We start from the raw sequence: 18,559 nt of genomic DNA, 5'->3' as shown, positions 1-18,559 counted from the left end.
GATCTTAAGAATGTATTTTTTGTATGTTTAAAGAGGGTTTGTACTCATACAGAGTTAATTAATTGGTGTATGACGCTTGTTAATCCGTTTTGGTTGAATGATTGCATCATTCACAAGTATGTAAATGTCAACGAGTGAAAAGAAATGTTATACAGAGAGATGTAGCATTTCTAAGTAATTATAAGCTTGGTTACGTTTACAAATGTTGTCACGAGCATGAGTAACATGTACTTACGGACATTTTTGTGCATCTGATAGAAAATATCGTTGTTGAAGTCTATCAAGTGTAATACACAGAATACTTATTCTGTTGCCCCGTGTTACAGCTCTTTTTGTGGCGAGTCCAGCCAGGAGGATTTATAAAATAGCCGGTCACAAGGGCATTGAGACAGTGGTGAAATTCCAAGTTTATTTTTTTAGGATTTGTGATTGTGATTGAGCACTATGAGTATGTCTGATATTGAAAAGAGTTACAATGTCAAAGCACGACATTCATTATGTGTTTTAGGCATTACTGATAATGACACAGATGATGACATTATTGCAACCTTTGAGAAATATGGTGTCATTGTGAGGGTGGTAAGAGTGGCTCCTTCTACTGGGCAGACAGGACAGTCCACCATTATAGTTGAGTTTGATGCACACACTCCTGTCAGACTTCTTGAGCCTAAACTCCCCCTAGAAGTTAAGAGTGTGCGAAACCCAGCAGTTACATGGCATGCAGATAGCATTAAAGTGCTAGCACAGCCCCCTGCTCAGTCCCATGCCCCTGTACCAAGTTCGTCCATTGAGTCAAGTGATGACACTGATAATTCTGAGCCCGAAGAAGTTTCTTCTGACAACAGTGCCTTTATTCCAAAGAGGTATATAAAAAGACAGCCCTTTAAGAAGCCAAAATTTAAGTCACGAGCCTTTGGCTCAGACAGCCAGCCTGATCCTGCTGTGAGGCAAAAAGTGCCAAATGCCTGTATCTAACACAATTACAAATGACGACCTAAACCCACCTGAGATACAGCGTATTGTGGTTGAGCATCAAAAATGATGCTTTCGCTGTCCAGACACACTCCAAATGGCTGCGTTCGTTCTCAGGAAAAGTACCTAAGCCCCCTGGTGAAGCTGACTTTGATACCTGGTGTCTTCATGTCGACCTTCTGTTGCAGGATTCTCTTCCTGTAGATATCCAGCGAAGAAAGATCCTAGAAAGCCTCCTGTCGCCAGCTTCTGATGTGGTTAAGCAGCTTGGATCCACAGCTCCTCCTAGAGACTATGTGAATCTCTTAGACTCTACATATGGCTTAGTCGAGGACGGCGATGAAATCTTTGCCCGTTTTCTGAACACCAACCAAGATCCTGGTGAGAAAGCATCTGATTACTTACAAAGATTAAGTCATCTGCAGATCGTCAGTTGCTGAAACAATTTCAGCGTGGCTGCTGGGATCAGTTGTTAATACTTACTCTTCAGCTGGAATCCAAAGCAAAGACACCGCTTGATTTTGCAGAGCTTTTGTTGCTGCTCCGATCTGAGGAGGACAGACGTGCAGCAAAACTAGACAGGATGCACCGACATCTGGGCAGTTCAAAGCACAAAGCTGTCATTCAAAAGCAATCTGTTGTTTACCTGTCTCCTTACTGTGATTCAAGTGTGTTACAGACCTACATTTCGGAAACGGAGGCTTTGAGAATACAGGTGGCTGATCTTCAAATGCAGCTTCAATCAGTGAAATCTGAGAAGAAGAAGAAACATGAATCCAAATCAATGGAATACCCAAAGACTGTGACTCCTAAAGTGGAGATGCAAGCTCAACAGGCAACAGCTAAACCGCCAAGACCCTGGTTTTGTTTCAGATGTGGTGAAGATGGCCACATAGCGAGGACATGTGAAGGTATCATCAACAAAGTGCTTGTGGACAAAAAGTACAAAGAGCTCAAGGTGAAACAAGATGAGTGGAAAGTGAAAAATGGAGTGCTGTTAACCTGGACAGGGTTTCAGTAACGGGACATACTGGGGCCCACTGCAGCAAAGAATGTCCCAATGAAATGAACCAAAAGGAAACAAGGTGTCAAGCTCACCCAAGTGTGTCTACCTGTGACCGTGCTGTAATCTCTGGCATAATCGGACCCAAGTGCACAGCTGAAATAATTGTTGAGGGACAACTGTGCAATTCTCTCCTTGATTCGGGATCACAGGTTACAACTGTCTCCAAGTCTTTCTACGATTCATATCTGTCATCTTCTGAAATCCTCCCTCTTGATGATCTTATTGAAGTTGAAGGAGCTGGGGGGAAGGTTGTACCATACTTGGGGTATACCGAGGTGAGCATACATTTTCCAGAGAACATTGCTGGAAAAGCTGAAACCATTTCCACACTTGCCCTTGTCATTCCCGATTACAGATTCAATGCTGAAGTTCCAGTCCTGGTTGGAACCAACACATTGGATATATTGTTTCAGTCTTGTGTGGCAAGTGACAGCAGTTATGCTACTTCCAAAGGCAAATTCCGACATGCACCCCTTTTGAAAGCTCTACTGCACAGATATACCATGGGACAAAACAATGGCAAAGCAGGCCAAGTTAAACTACAGGGTAAGAGCTGTGTCACCATTCCAGCGGGTCAAAAGGTGGTCCTGGATGGGTATGCAAGGAATGTGTCCACAGTCGTTGATGTTCCCCTTGTAATAGAGCCATCCACACACTCCAGTCTCCCTGGAGGTCTTCTTTTGTGCAGTTATGTTCTGACCAGTCCCAGGCGAACCTCATTTAAAGTCCCCATTATCCTCCAGAATGAAACCGCACATGTAATCACTCTTCCAGCCAACAGCTGCTTAGCTGAACTTTTTGTTCCATCAGCTCTATCTTCACTGGAGAGTAAGTCAGCTAAGGAGAGAGAGCCAAGTGTTGTCTCCTCCACTACTAAAGTGGATTGCAATGCTGTATGTACCACCAATCCTAAAAATGAGATCACTTTTGACTTCACGGACTCACCTCTCTCCGAAGAATGGAAAGACAGAATCACAACAAAGCTCAACTACATTCCTGTAGTATTTGCCACTGGTGACCTTGACTATGGGCACACTACAGCTGTCAAACACAGAATTCGTCTCTCAGATCCGACTCCTTTTAAGCAAAGAGTGAGGCCCATCCATCCCTCAGATTATGAAGCTGTCAGGCTTCATCTCCAGGAGCTTAAAGATGCAAACATCATTCGTGAGTCGGACAGTCCCTATACGCTTCACCAATAGTCATAGTGAAAAAGAAGAACGGCTCTATCCGACTGTGCGTAGACTACAGAAAACTAAATAATCAGACGATTAAAGATGCCTATGCACTGCCTAATATTGAGGAGACATTTTCTGCATTGACAGGATCCAAATGGTTTTCTGTCATCGATTTAAAGTCAGGTTACTATCAGGTGGAGGTTGAGGAGGAGGATAAACCCAAGATGGCATTCGTAAACACCTATGGGATTCTGGGAATTTAATAGAATGCCACAGGAGGTTACAAACGCACCTAGTACATTCCAGCGTGTCATGGAAAAGTGTATGGGTACCTTACACCCCAAAGAAGTCCTTGTCTTCCTCAACGATCTCATTGTCTTTTCGAAAAGCCTGGAGGAACATGAAGAATGCCTTATGAAAGTTCTGAACCGACTTAAAGAGTACGGTCTAAAACTCTCTCCAAACAAATGCCACTTTTTCATGAAATCTGTCAAATATCTTGGGCATATTGTTTCGGACACAGGTGTCGAGACAGACCCTGAGAAAATCTCTGCCCTCACCACCTAGCCAAAACCAATAAACATCAGTGAGCTAAGGTCCTTTTTAGGCTTCACTGGATATTATCGAAGGTTTGTGAGAGATTACTCCAAAATTGTCAAACCGTTGAATGCACTGACCGCAGGTTATTGTCCACCGCGAAGAAATGCAAAAGGTGTTAGGACCCCCTCCAATTCTGATTTCAAGAAACCTTTCAGGGGTAGATGGGCCCCTGAATGTGATCAGGCATTTCAGACAATAATTGAGAAGTTGACCACAGCCCTGGTGTTGGGTTTTGCAAATCCAAGACTGCCGTATATCTTACATACGGATGCTAGTCTTCAGGGTCTTGGAGCTACCTTGTACCAGGAACAAGATGGGCAAATGAGGGTGATTTCCTTCGCCAGCAGAGGGTTGTCCAATTGTGAGAGGCGTTATCCCACCCATAAGCTAGAATTCTTAGCTTTAGTGGGCTATGACATAAGTTTTACGACTATCTGTACGGGGCAGAGTTTACCATCATGAATGATAATAACCCCCTCACATATATATTGACGTCTGCCAAGCTTGATGCCGCAGGACACCGGTGGCTCGCGGCCCTGTCTACTTTTAACTTCAGCATTCAATATAGAGCTGGAAAGAAAAACCAAGATGCTGATGGTCTCTCCAGACAACCTCATTATCAGGTAGGCACTGATTCCAGCTCCAAGGTCGAAGATGAACGTATCAGTCAGTTCATTTCCCGGTTCCTGAAAGAGGAAAATAAGGCCTGCTTCCCTCCTGAAGCAGTAAAAGCGGTTTGTCAAAAGCATCAGCTGTATAGACCCACGGTAGAAAGTAAAGATGCAGACATACCTCTTGTCCTGGAGTGTCTAGCCATCAATGCCAGTGCCATCCCCATTGAATTCTCCCAAGCTGAGTTTCTTCCTGGGTCAAGTACCCTTCCCAGGATGTCACAGCAAGACTGGGCTGCAGAACAAGCAAATGATCCGGTCATTAGTAGAGTGACTCACCTCTTGAATGCCGGAAAACGTCTCTCTTACCGCGTCAAACAGCAAGAACCACGAGAAGTCCAAGTCATGCTTCGTCTGATGGACCAACTAGTAGTCATTGATGGAGTCCTGTACCGAAAGCGTATGAATACAGGAGAGCCCCTTTATCAGCTAGTCCTACCTCAGAAGTATAGAGAAGTTGCCTTAGAAGCTTTGCATGACTCAGTGGGTCACATGGGAGTGGAACGGACTTTGGACTTAGTTCGTACACGTTTCTACTGGCCCAGGATGTCCTTGGATGTCGAAAACAAGATTAGTACCTGTGAGAGGTGTATCAGAAGGAAGGCAAAAGCAGAAAAGGCATTTCCCCTTGTTAACATCGAGACCTTTAGAATTAGTCTGCATGGACTACCTCTCTCTTGAGCCAGATGATAAAGGTACTAAGAATATTTTAGTCATCACTGATCATTTTACAAAGTATGCTGTAGCAATTCCCACAGCTGATCAGAAGGCAAGGACAGTTGCTAAAGCACTTTGGAATAACTTCTTCATTCACTATGGCATACCAGAACGCCTACACAGTGATCAGGGGCGAGACTTTAAGTCTGCTGTGATCAAAGACCTGATCTACTCCTGAGTATAAAGAAGACTAGGACCACTCCTTACCATCCACGTGGGAATCCCGTGGAACGGTTCAATCGAACTCTTCTCCAAATGCTCGGAACCCTTCAAGAAGAAGACAAGATCAAATGGCGTGATCATGTGCAGCATCTGGTACATGCCTATAACTGCACGAAAAATGACACCATTGTTTTTTCTCCTTACCAGTTAAGGTTTGGAAGACAGCCAAGCCTTCCAATAGATGTAGCTTTTGGTATTAACCCTGAAGGAGAAAAGAGAGTTAGTCATGTTAAAAAGCTTCAAGAGAGTCTTCAGGAAAGCTACAAGATTGCTGTGGAATGCAGTAAGAAGACAGCTCTCCGAAATAAGCAACGATATGATCTGAAGGTGAGAGAATCCACCTTACAAGCTGGAGACCATGTTCTCGTCAAGAATGTTGGCGTAAGAGGAAAGCACAAGATAGCAGACCGATGGAGCAAGACCATCTACCAAGTGGTCAAGCAAATAACCGATTCTTCAGTCTATGTTGTAAAACCTCTTACCACAGATGGACCTGAAAGAACCCTCCATCGAGATCTCCTCTTACCCTGTGGTTTCTTAACCCCTGCCGATTCCATTGATGAAGACAACAGGGTGGAGAGAAAGAGAAGAACAACTTGTCCGAGGGAATCACAAACTGTTCCGGGAGATGTTGATGAACCGATGTATAATGATGATGGAGAACCAGATTTCTACTTCCCACGAATCATGCAGGATAAGTCATACCCTACCATAACGATTGTTAAGAATGTGCCTTACCCAAAGGGAGTTGAAGGAAATTCTTGTGAGACAGCACTGAATCCAAATGCACAACCCTTTGAGCCTTCTGGGGGTGAGGAAAATTCCGACGTCCAATTCGAGTATGTGCAAGCTGATGAGGAAAACCCAGAGGAAGTAGTAGAATCGTCAGCTGAAAGGGCAGAAACACACTTACCTGAGAACACCTTGGAGACAGAGAACCCCCTAGAGAATGTGGGAAACTCACCTGTCAAGGAACTGGATTCAGAGGCCGCTGAGGTCAACAATGTTGGGTCTACTGAGGAGTTAATAAAGCATAGAACGGAGCCTGAGGGGAAAAGAGCTGGAATGAGAAAAGAAGATAATGACCTGTTGACTGAGGATGATGTTGAAAGGAATGAACGTACCCCCGGTCATGAAGTACCAGAGCCAGAGCTCAGACGTTCAACAAGAATAAGGGAACAACCTGACAGACTAACCTACAAATCATTAGGAAGCCCCTTAAATGTTAGTCATGCAGTCCCTGTTTAGTGGTTTAAACAAAGCTTTCACACAAGCCCTTGAGTCAGATGAATTCCCTGATGTTAGAATGCTGACTCCTGATAGATCAATGATTTTGTAGGTACACTGCATGCAGAGACGCATGCAGGTTTAGGAGAGGAGGATGTAACCCCCTTAAATTTCACCTTTAATGGTTCAATCATATCCTAACTTCATTCTCCACTCCCTTTAGCTGTATGTCAGTAAGAATCTCTTGGTGCAACTCTATGATTTGCCACTAGAGGGCGGTTAGCGCTGTGGCATACATGTTGAATCAATTGAGTCTAGTTCAGACGAAGAAGCCTGCTGGAAACGCACAAGGTTCGCATTTGGTCTTAAAAAATTAAGCAATTTTGTTATGTTTCTCCATTTTAACATGTGACTTCTTTCTCTAAGAGTGTTAACCCTCTGAGCCCGACAAACGCAAATACGAATTTTCCTGATAAGGCAGAAATTAGCTTGAATTACTCTGCCATTTTTGATCGTTCAGATAAGAGCAATACACCATTCGAATCTGTAAGGGATCTACTTTTATTTGTATACACTCATAATAACAACTAAACTTTGTGCTTTTGAAGAATAAAGAAAACAAACAGGGTGCGCTCTCTGTCTTCTCCGTCTCCGCGATCTGTTTTCAGAAATGTGTCACTAAAATGAACTGTAACTCAGCGAATACTCAACACAGAGACATGAGAGTTATATCTAAATGAAGTAAGTCATATCGAAAACAAATATTCTGTGATGAAGTAATCCGTATGAAACCAACACGATGTTCAGTCTGTCCCGTCTAACTCATTATTTCTAATGAGTTAGACGGGACAGACTTTTCCAAACTCCCTTAAAACTGCAGTTGTTAAGCCCCTTCTGAAAAAGCGCAATCTTGATAACACCATGTTGAGCAACTATAGACCCATATCAAATCTTCCTTTCATAGGTAAGATTATTGAAAAGGTAGTTTTTAATCAGCTGAACAACTACTTAAAGTCAAATGGATACCTGGACAATTTTCAATCTGGTTTCCGAGCACATCACAGCACAGAGACAGCACTCATTAAGATAATAAATGATATTCGCGTCAATTCTGATTCTGGCAAAATATCAGTGCCGGTACTACTAGATCTTAGTGCTGCGTTTGACACTGTCGATCATAACATACTTTTAGAGAGACTGGAAAACTGGGTCGGGCTTTCTGGGATGGCACTCAAATGGTTCAGGTCATACTTAGAAGGGAGAGGTTATTATGTGAGTATAGGAGAGCATAAGTCTAAGTGGACGGCCATGACATGTGGAGTCCCACAAGGCTCAATTCTTGCACCGCTCTTGTTTAACCTGTATATGCTCCCACTAAGTCAGATAATGAGGAAGAACCAAATTGCCTATCACAGCTATGCTGATGATACCCAGATTTACCTAGCCTTATCTCCAAATGACTACAGCCCCATTGACTCCCTCTGCCAATGCATTGATGAAATTAACAGTTGGATGTGCCAGAACTTTCTTCAGTTAAACAAGGAGAAAACTGAAATCATTGCATTTGGAAACAAAGATGAAGTTCTCAAGGTGAATGCATATCTTGACTCTAGGGGTCAAACAACGAAAAATCAAGTCAGAAATCTTGGGGTGATTCTGGAGACAGACCTTAGTTTCAGTAGTCATGTCAAAGCAATAACTAAATCAGCATACTATCATCTCAAAAATATTGCAAGAATTAGAGGTTTTGTCTCCAATCAAGACTTGGAGAAACTTGTTCATGCCTTTATCACCAGCAGGGTGGATTACTGTAATGGTCTCCTCACCGGCCTTCCCAAGAAGACCATTAGACAACTGCAGCTCATCCAGAACGCTGCTGCCAGAATTCTGACTAGAACCAGAAAATCTGAGCATATCACACCAGTCCTCAGGTCCTTACACTGGCTTCCAGTTACATTTAGGATTGATTTTAAAGTACTTTTACTCGTTTATAAGTCACTCAATGGCCTAGGACCTAAATATATTGCTGATATGCTCACTGAATATAAACCAAACAGACCACTCAGATCATTAGGATCGAGTCAGTTAGAAATACCAAGAGTTCACACAAAACAAGGGGAGTCTGCGTTTAGCTATTATGCGGCCCGCAGCTGGAACCAGCTTCCAGAAGAGATCAGATGTGCTAAAACATTAGCCACATTTAAATCAAGACTCAAAACTCATCTGTTTAACTGTGCATTTGAATGAGCACTGTGCTATATGTCCGAACTGACTGCAATGAATTTTATGTATAATCATTTTCTTTAAATTTATTTTAAATAATTTTCTATATCATTTTAAAATTCCTTGTTTTTATTATTCTTATTTCCATGTTTTTATTGATTTTAATGTCTATTTCACTTTCTTTTATGTAAAGCACTTTGAATTACCACTGTGTATGAAATGTGCTATATAAATAAACTTGCCTTGCCTTGCCTTGCCTAATGTGATCCCGCCCCCTCGTGTTCACATGTAAATAACCACGTGACCCGCGCGCGCTTGGAGACGCCCAACAACAAACAAACAGTCACGAGACTCTGTTCATCTCTGCTGCTGTTCGTTTCTGGAAGAAGACGCGCTGAGTAAAGGCTGGATTTACCTCAGAATAAGAGGAGAGTTCATCCAGAAGACATCGATCGATCTGATAAGTAAATGCTTGTTTTTTGCATTAGTTAGCGTGTTATTGTGACAAACCTGAACGCGTTTAGTTGGGTTTTTCCCAAACGACAACATGATGAATGCTACGCATCTAAGAATGTTTAATGTTCACAAATATATTTAATATCGTGCTAAACAATAGCAATTAGTTTCTCAGATATAAAATATCCTTTTTTAATGGTACAAAGTACATCCTTTTGTAGTTCACAGCATACATGAGTCTATGGCTGCAGAATCATAACAGCTTCTATAAAATCATACATACTAGACTATATGACTGCAAAATCATAGTTGTTTTTCTCCCAAACTGTAATTCCAGACTACAGTGTTTGAATATGATGGACAATTCATTGTATTTAAATTTCTTACGGCACAATGATGTTTTCATGCTCTATATAAAACAATAAAAGTAATATGAGAGTACATTGTAACATGATGAATGCTACGAGTCTAAGTATGTTTACAACATGTTTATTATTAATCGCCTACTCTGTTTAAAAATAGATTTAAATAACGTGCGAAACAATAATAAATAGTTCCTCAGATATAAAATATTTTTTATAGTACAAATTACATCCTTTTGTGGTTCACAGCATACATGAGTCTATGGCTGCAGAATCATAACAGCTGCTATAAAATCATGCAAACTAGGCTATATGACTACAAAATCATAGTTGTTTTTTTTTTTTTTTTTTTTTTCCCAAACTGTTGTTTTCATGCTCTATATAAAACAATAAAAGTAATATGAGAGTACATTGTAACATGATGAATGCTACGAGTCTAAGTATGTTTACAACATGTTTATTATTAATAGCCTACTCTGTTCAAAAATAGATTTTAATAACGTACTAAACAATAATAATTAGTTTCTCAGATATAAAATGTCTTTTTTTGTGTACGATAGTACAAAGCATGCATGAGTCTATATGCTCACAAATGTTTGTTTTTTTTGGTTGTTTGTATTTTATTGAATCAGGTACCTGAACCACAGATGAATCCTGATGACTTTCTTCAAGATGTTTTCCTCTGAGATCGCTGTACCAACATCAGATGGTCAACTACACTGATATTCTATGGTAAAACAAGATCCTTGACTACTGATTATGTTTTTTTCTTCTTGAATCCATGGAAATAAGTAAATGTTGTTGAACAGAATCTGTTGCAGGAATGACTGAAAGTCTGTTCACATCTCTGTGGTTAGATCAGTGTGCACAATAATGTGTCTTTGACCTGCATTATGTATGTTTTGATTATACTGTGCTGTAAATAAAATACAAATAATTTAAAAACCACATTTTTTCAGTCTCCTCACACTCTCTCTTACCTGCCTCAGTCACAGTCACACTGATGGCCCATTAGCAGCCTTTAGAGGAGGGCCCTTTGTGTCTCAGGTGAGAATCACTTAATATTCAAGGCTATTACCACTCCCTCGCATATTGGCTTTCGATCACAAAACAGGTCTTTAAAAATTTAAATCAATATATTGTTTTCTGTGAATGAGTAAGCTGAATGATTTTCACATAATTGTGAAGTAAATATTCTAGCCTAGAAGACTGATTACACAAAAGTCTTATTCAGGATGATTTAGTGTGGCTTTTATGGCCTTATTTCAGCTACATTTTTTCCCCAAAACTTACTAACCACGCATAATATTTTTTTTCTAACAAATGCAAACATGTACATCCACCTTGGTCACATATTATTGTAGCATAGTTTGTGCTGAATACAAAAAAATACATGTTGGTCAATAGTATATTATAAGTAGCTGAAATAAGCACAAATATCAGGGCATGTCAACACATCTCAAGGGCCCCAAAATTACCTCAGACCCCAGAGGGTTAAGCATTTTTTATGATAATCGGTATCGGTCATTTTCAAAACCGATGTGCCGATAAAATTATTTAATTTTGAAACGCGCTATTTGGCTCTGATGCAGCCTGTCGGAACTCACCACTCTGTGGCCTAGAGCAGTCTCCGCCCACCGCGCATCTGATTTGTTGAGAGTCAGGAGTCTGACCAATCAACGTGGAAGACTAAAGGCACTCTCACACCGAAAGCGCTTGCTAACTGGTGCTGCTTCATCACGCATCAGTTATCTCTCAAAGGCAGCAGCAGATGTTGCTCAAGTTGCAATAAATTACAATCCACTACACTGAAGTTGTAAAAACCTCAATATTATCTATTTATGGTTTCCGAGATGGGGGAAACGCAGGGGGAATCGCGGAATCCAGCGTTTACTGTATAACGCGGAGTCACGGAATTAGTCAAAGTTTGGATGAATTAATCAAAAGTAGGTCAGTACACTTACACACACACACTGAAGTACGCGACGCTCGCTGTGTTTTCCGCATCTGCCATGTCACTAATTGAGGACATAAATATATGAACATCATCCCCAGAACTGCTCTGAGAGTTACTTCATGAGCATTTGACTGTTTCGTTTGAGTAAAACGATCGTCATATCATAAATAGGCTACAGAAACTTAAGAGGTCCTCATGGCAACCCGTCAAAATACAAGTTTGGTTTATTTACTAATACTACTACAATTATTACAACTTTTGTTTAAAAGAACAATCACACAATATGCTATTTCTTCCATGTTTTAATTTTAACAGTAAACCCATTTGTTTGCCAAATTTGAGTTTAACATTTGATTAAAAGATCAATTAAATTAATGTTTTATGCCTTCATTTGCACTGCACTGTAAATGAAAACTAATGGAAATTACTGTCACATAGGCCAAGATTAAGATACTGTCACATAGGCCAAGATTATGATGATGGAAATTGAGACATTTCAATAGGCTATTGAACCAAGTGAGCCTATAACAGGCTATTAGTGTTATAGTTTCATTAAAATAGTTGCGGTCTTCTTCGCAACTTTTACAATGGAGCTATGAAGACAATTAAATTATTTAGACTTATTATATACATTGTGCTTTTTAAATTAATCAATTGATGTGCATTAGATCATGAATTGAATAGTCACTAGGGAACCAACACTAGGGAAGGCCATTTTTGTCAGAGCCCTTGTTATTCTTAATTTTGACATTCATTTTCATTTTTACACCAGACATATATATCGGTTGAATATATTGGTTATCGGTCTACTTGGTCTGTAATAATCGGTATCGGCCCTGAAAAACACATATCGGTCGACCCCTACTCCACATCCAGCATCTTCACCTCCAAGATCGTCTGAGACCAGCCACCTGGCCAGCTGGTGCAACAATCAGTTTGCATAACCAAAGAATTTCTGCACAAACTGTCAGAAACCGTCTCAGGGAAGCTCATTTGCATGCTCTTCGTCCTCATCGGGGTCTCGACCTGACTGCAGTTCGTCGTTGTAACCGACTTGAGTAGGCAAATGCTCACATCCGATGGCATCTGGCACTTTGGAGAGGTGTTCTCTTCACGGATGAATCCTGGTTTTCACTGTACAGGGCAGATGGCAGACAGCATGTATGGCGTCGTGTGGGTGAGCGGTTTGCTGACGTCAACATTGTGGATCGAGTGGCCCATGGTGGCAGTGGGGTTATGGTATGGGCAGGCATATGTTATGGACAACGAACACAGGTGCATTTTATTGATGGCATTTTGAATGCACAGAGATACCGTGACGAGATCCTGAGGCCCATTGTCGTGCCATTCATCCACGACCATCACCTCATGTTGCAGCATAATGCATGGCCCCATGTTGCAAGGATCTGTACACAATTCCTGGAAGCTGAAAACATCCCAGTTCTTGCATGGCCAGGATAATCACTGGACATGTCACCCATTGAGCATGTTTGGGATGCTCTGGATCGGTGTATATGACAGCGTGTTCCAGTTCCTGCCAATATCCAGCAACTATTAAAAATATGAAAAATTCTGAAGAGATTATGTATAGCGAAGAAAGTGTGCAAATTGCACTTCCTTTATAAACACTAAAAAGCTGATTACAGTTGTGCTGATTAAAGTGTAATCAGACTTTAGCCATTAATATGTTTTAAGATGCTGGAAAAAAACACAAATGTCAGGTCATGTCAAAACTCCAGGGCCCCAAAGCCCCCTCAGACCTCTGGGGTCAACCCTCTGGGGTCTGAGGGTGTTTTGGGGGCCTGGAGAACTTTCGACATGCCCTGACATTTGTGCTTTTTTCAGTTGCTTATAAAAATATAAATGGCTAAAGTCTAATAACACTGTAAACAGCACAAACTGGGCTACAATAATATGTTAGCAGCATTTATGCACATGATTGTGTTTTTGAGAAATCAACGTTTATGCATGGTTAGTGAAGAACTAAAATTTTGAAGTCACTGAAATAAGACCATAAAACACATACAGAACAATTGTTCACAAGACTTTTGAGAACTGGATCTTGTAGCCTAGAATTTTTGCTTCAAAATTATGTGAAAATCATCTTGTTTATTTGCTCACAGAAAACAATACATTGATTTAAAATTTTAAAAGACATGTTTTGTGATTGAAAGCCAATATGCAAGGGAGTGGTAATGTCCTTGAAGTGATTTTCACCTGAGAGACAAAGGGCCCTCCCCTAAAGCTGCTAATGGGCCATCAGTGTGACTGTGACTTTGAGGCAGGTAAGACAGAGTGTGAGGAGACTGAAAAAATGGGTTTTTAAAATTATTTATATTTTATTTACAACACAGTATAATCAAAACATACATAATGAAGGTCAAAGACACATTATTGTGCACACTGATCTAACCACAGAGATGTGAACAGACTTTGACTCGTTCCTGCAACAGATTCTGTTCAACAAGTGAAACAAATAAATCATACCTGATATTTACGTATTATTTAAGTGTTTCTGCTACTTCCCATGGATTCAAGAAGAAACTGTTGAACTTCTGATGTTGGTGCAGCACCCTCAGAGGAAAACAGTTGGAAGAGACTGAAAGTCAGCAGGATTCATCATCTGTGGTGCAGGTATCTGATTCAATAAAATGCAAACAACCAAAAAAAAAGAAAAAACATTTGTGAGCATGTTTATATCAGGAGCATATATATATATATATATATATATATAAGCTTATTCTGCATCCCGAACGGGTTGTGGCGGCGGTCACCTGGGGGGTGGAGTCCAAGGTCCGCCCTGTGCTACGCGATGCTACTGCTCCCGCTGGATGCCCAGAGAGTCTGCTGTTCGTCTGCTGAGTCAGTCTGAACTAGCATCCTACAGTGGGGCCACTCCTCTAGCCTAGCTTGCCACCCTGGAACGACTCGTACGTATAGATTAATCAAGCAGTGATTTTGGTGGCCGTCCACAGCGCGGGATGCTCAACGGTTCGTGTCGGCCTGTCCGATTTGCGAGTAAGGGCTCTAATCGACCCCCAGCAGGGCTACTCCTGCCGCTGTCGGTCCCTTCGCGATCCTGGTCACACATAGCGATGGACTTTGTTACTGGCTTGCCCCCTTCTAATGGCAAGATGGTAGTCCTCACTGTGGTGGACAGGTTCTCGAAGGTGACCCACTTTATTCCCCTCCCCAAATTACCTTCAGCGAGGAAGACAGCGACTATTGTCTTGGATCACGTGTTCCGTATTCATGGCGTCCCGGTGGACGTGGTTTCTAACAGGGGTCCCCAGTTTGTGTCTAAATTTTGGACAGAGTTCTGTCGACAGCTGGAGGCGACTGCAAGCCAATCCTCCGGATATCACCCGCAGACTAAGCGTGCCAACCAGGACTTGGAGAGTGTTCTGCGCCGTGTGGCGTCTGTCAAACCGTCATCTTGGAGTTCCAGGTTAACCATGGTCGAGTACGCGCATAACTCTCTCCCTGTCTCGTCTACAAACTTTACTTTATACTCTCTCACAAGTGTCCCGCCACAGAACCTTTCTAAAAAAAAAAAAAAATTAAAAAAAATCATATTAGGCCTTTAGTGAAACACTCTTTTGCAATATTTCACAAACTCTGAATATCACTTTGGCCGTCTAAAGAGAATCCCCCTTCTTCTTGGTAAACAATGTAATGTTTGTAATGTATGTAATAATGTACGTAGGCTACATTCCCTGAACTACATTTCTGCAGCTATTAATATGTGTAAGGGTCATTCCTAGGATTTGGTAATATTTCAATCCCTCAAAGTTCCTAAAGTGGTGGTTCACCAAAATTAATCGTTAGAAGCTTTTCACAAAACTTTGGGATGCCCATTATAATTAATAAAAATAATTATAGCATTTTAATATTCTTAGCATAAAATAATGTCTTGTATCTATCATAAACCAAGCATTTTGTGATGTCTCTGAGGCACTTCACTGAGTTTATACTTAGAAAATTATTAACAAAATGTGTATAGTGTGATTTTTGGCAACAATGTAAGCATTTATTTGTGTTCCTTTCTTGTAAAAATAATTTTTCCAAAAAAAAAAAAAAAAGCAAAATAAATTGAAATTTAAGTCAATGCATCTCTTCAAATGTCTTATAGTCTTCAGCCCCATCACACCTTGTCAGATTAATATTTTCAGAAAAATATAGGGAAAACAATTAAGAACAAAAGTATTTCTTGCTGATTACTATCTCACATGATAGGGGCTAAAATGATAAAATTATGGTTTTTAGTTAAAATTTTTAATTAAAAATATTTTTTTACAAAAATAAAGTGACCGTAGACACGCAATTTGTGTATTTTTAGCTTCAGTCTTATAAAAATGTGGACATTATGGTAAATTTACATTTTTTATCTTTAAATTGTTATCAGGGACACATGAGCAGTAGGTACATGTTTGTTTTCTTTTACGGGGTTGAGAAAAAAAAAAAGGATTAAAGCTGAAACAAAAAAGAAAATAATAAAAGATCTTTAATGCCTGAGGTGGGAAAATATGATTTTTTGCATGCGCCTAATGATGTGGGGTATTTAGAATTTGAATCACATGTAGTTGAAAAACATGTAGGGTACAACGGGGCTAAAGGCCCACCTTAAGAATAAATGTGCTATTCACTTTGCCTAAAATGTATAATTGCCGAAAAAATATATACGTTGTATTGAACATTAATAGAGCAACAGATTTTGTGTGAAAATAAATCAAGTTGTTTATTTTGTTTAAAAATCTTATAAATGTATGAGGTGGCAAGAGGGTAAAAGCATGGAGTAAAAGGCACACGGTATTGATACAAATACTTCTGCTAAAATATTTTTTTTTTAAATAATGTCTAAGTTAATACTTGTTCAAAATAATCACTTTAGCAAAGTTTGTACTATTCTTTGCTTATTTTGTCAAATAAAATAATTTGTTCAATAAATATACTGTCATTAAAATATTAATACAAAAATATATTTTAAAATATAGAAACAATATCATTTAAATAAGAAAATATTCTGAAAGCATTAAGGAGATCCAATAATAATTTAATATATATTTACAGTAGTAACAACAAATTACATTTTATTATATGATATACATAATCATTAACGATGTTAGAATGTTAGATATGCTATAATGAATATTATTAATATCATGTTTTTAAATATGATGGTTTTATTCTAAACATAGTGATTATCTCTAATATGGACACCCAATATAATATATGATATTTACCATCTGAATCTAACCATGTCATGTCAACAAATAGAAAAGTCAGCGATCTATTAATTATTGTGTTAATTACTGTGCATTTCCCAAGTCCAACATTTGCGTTTATATTGAGAAACAGCAGGGGTGCTTTTTACCCCAAATACCATACTTTTACATATTATTTAGTTATTTAAAAACTTTAATTATCTTAAACAAAACTGAAAATTATAAAGAAGACCTTTGTCTCAAAATATATGCATTCATTTTAGCGATTCTTACTTGCTACTTAAATCTACAACATTTTTAAAAACTAAATTTTAGATCAAGTAAGCACAGAATCAACTTAGCGCTGCTGCGCGCGATCGTATCAAAGATCAGATAAATATACACGTGCATCTTGAAAAGCGAATGTTTTGGAAAGTGCTAAGCCATGATTTTGTGCCACTTAGTGGTTTAGATGAAAATAATATCAAAGGCACCTTTTACCCCGGGCCCCCAGGGCGCCTTTAGAATCGTTGTAGGCCTACCCTATATTCCAAGTTGAAATGTTACCGAATCCCAGGAATGACCCTTAAATGAAACCGAAAAGAGGCAGTGGTGTTTGATATCGTATTTCATCTTATTGTCAATACAGTGAGGAAAATTGCAGTAGCCAAGGTGACTGATGTTATCAAGTACGCTGCTCTTTGCAGAATTACCGGACTTGCGTCGTCCTGTCCACGGGAGTTCACACTCCCGAGTCGATCTCGCGAAGTCCGAACTACCGAGGACCCAAGTCCGACATTTGCGTTTATATTGAGAAACGCGCGCAGACCTACGTCACCAGACTATTTGCTTTATTTTCACTGTACTTTAGATCGCGATGGAAACACAGACAGCAACAGGTTTGGGGGGAAAATTTCCTGAGAAAAAAGTTCCTGGGACAAATTGTTCCAGGTAATTTCACAGAAACTGGAGCAAAATATGAATGAATCAACGCCATGACAATGACTTTCTAAGTTAATGTAAACAAATAATTTTAAAAAATTGTCACAAAATGCCACATAATACAAAATAAAGCAGTTAAAAAAATTTAAAATACATAAGTTAATGTAAATTATATATACACCACATTCATACACGCATGCATACACACACACGTCACAAATTCATCCGTTTAAAAAAACAAAACAAATCTGTTACTCTTTTATTTTTAGGTTACAATTTTGTACTTACTTAAGACGAGGCGTAGGATCAAAACTAAGGGTCCTAGTACAAAGAATCCTGCCATTTCCAAGGGTTCAAACACCTCTTCAAAGACACCCAGAGACACTCTCCACTTTAGCTTTGCATTAATGCCCTTTCTTACTGGGAAGTTGCATTTTAAACTATGCCACAAAGTGTCCTGTCAGCTATATCTATTACTTCTGCATTCTGAATCTTGCATTCGATGATGACACGCACAAACCAAGATGAAGACGAGGGAGCTGACTCTGAGAGAAAAGCAAGCAATTTGGATGCTAAAAGACAGTTAGAAACTCTAAAAGTCAGTTAGAGCTCTAGCAAAAACAAAGGGCATGGAGAAATCAAGTTACCCCAAATGGTTAAAGAGAAAGTTATATAACTTTTGCTTGGGTTCATTGCACCCATAACAAGAGCAGCACCTTCAAATGATACACATTTTAAACTAAAATCATCTCCACTTGAATG

The 18,559-nt window shown here is 39.7% G+C and overlaps 1 protein-coding gene across 4 annotated transcripts in view; it reads right to left on the bottom strand.

Annotated features, from left to right (window-relative positions):
• The window catches only part of LOC306875477 (receptor-type tyrosine-protein phosphatase C-like), a 62,772-nt gene extending 44,516 nt beyond the window's left edge, over positions 1-18,256 (bottom strand). Inside the window, exon 1 of one of the 4 annotated variants that reach the window (XM_079426088.1) lies at positions 18,082-18,256. Coding sequence is in view for 3 of the 4 variants with exons in the window: in XM_079426086.1 (XP_079282212.1) it covers positions 18,072-18,140 (69 nt within the window). In the remaining variant the exon portion in view is untranslated. Of the gene's footprint in view, positions 1-18,071 lie in introns of all 4 variants that reach the window. The other 3 variants (XM_079426085.1, XM_079426086.1, XM_079426087.1) reach the window with 3 other exon arrangements.
• Between the last annotated feature and the right edge of the window lie 303 nt (positions 18,257-18,559).

Source organism: Barbus barbus (assembly GCF_936440315.1).
Source record: "Barbus barbus genome assembly, chromosome: 9".
NCBI classification, from domain to species: domain Eukaryota; kingdom Metazoa; phylum Chordata; class Actinopteri; order Cypriniformes; family Cyprinidae; genus Barbus; species Barbus barbus.
This window is presented reverse-complemented; position numbering and strand designations above follow the sequence as displayed.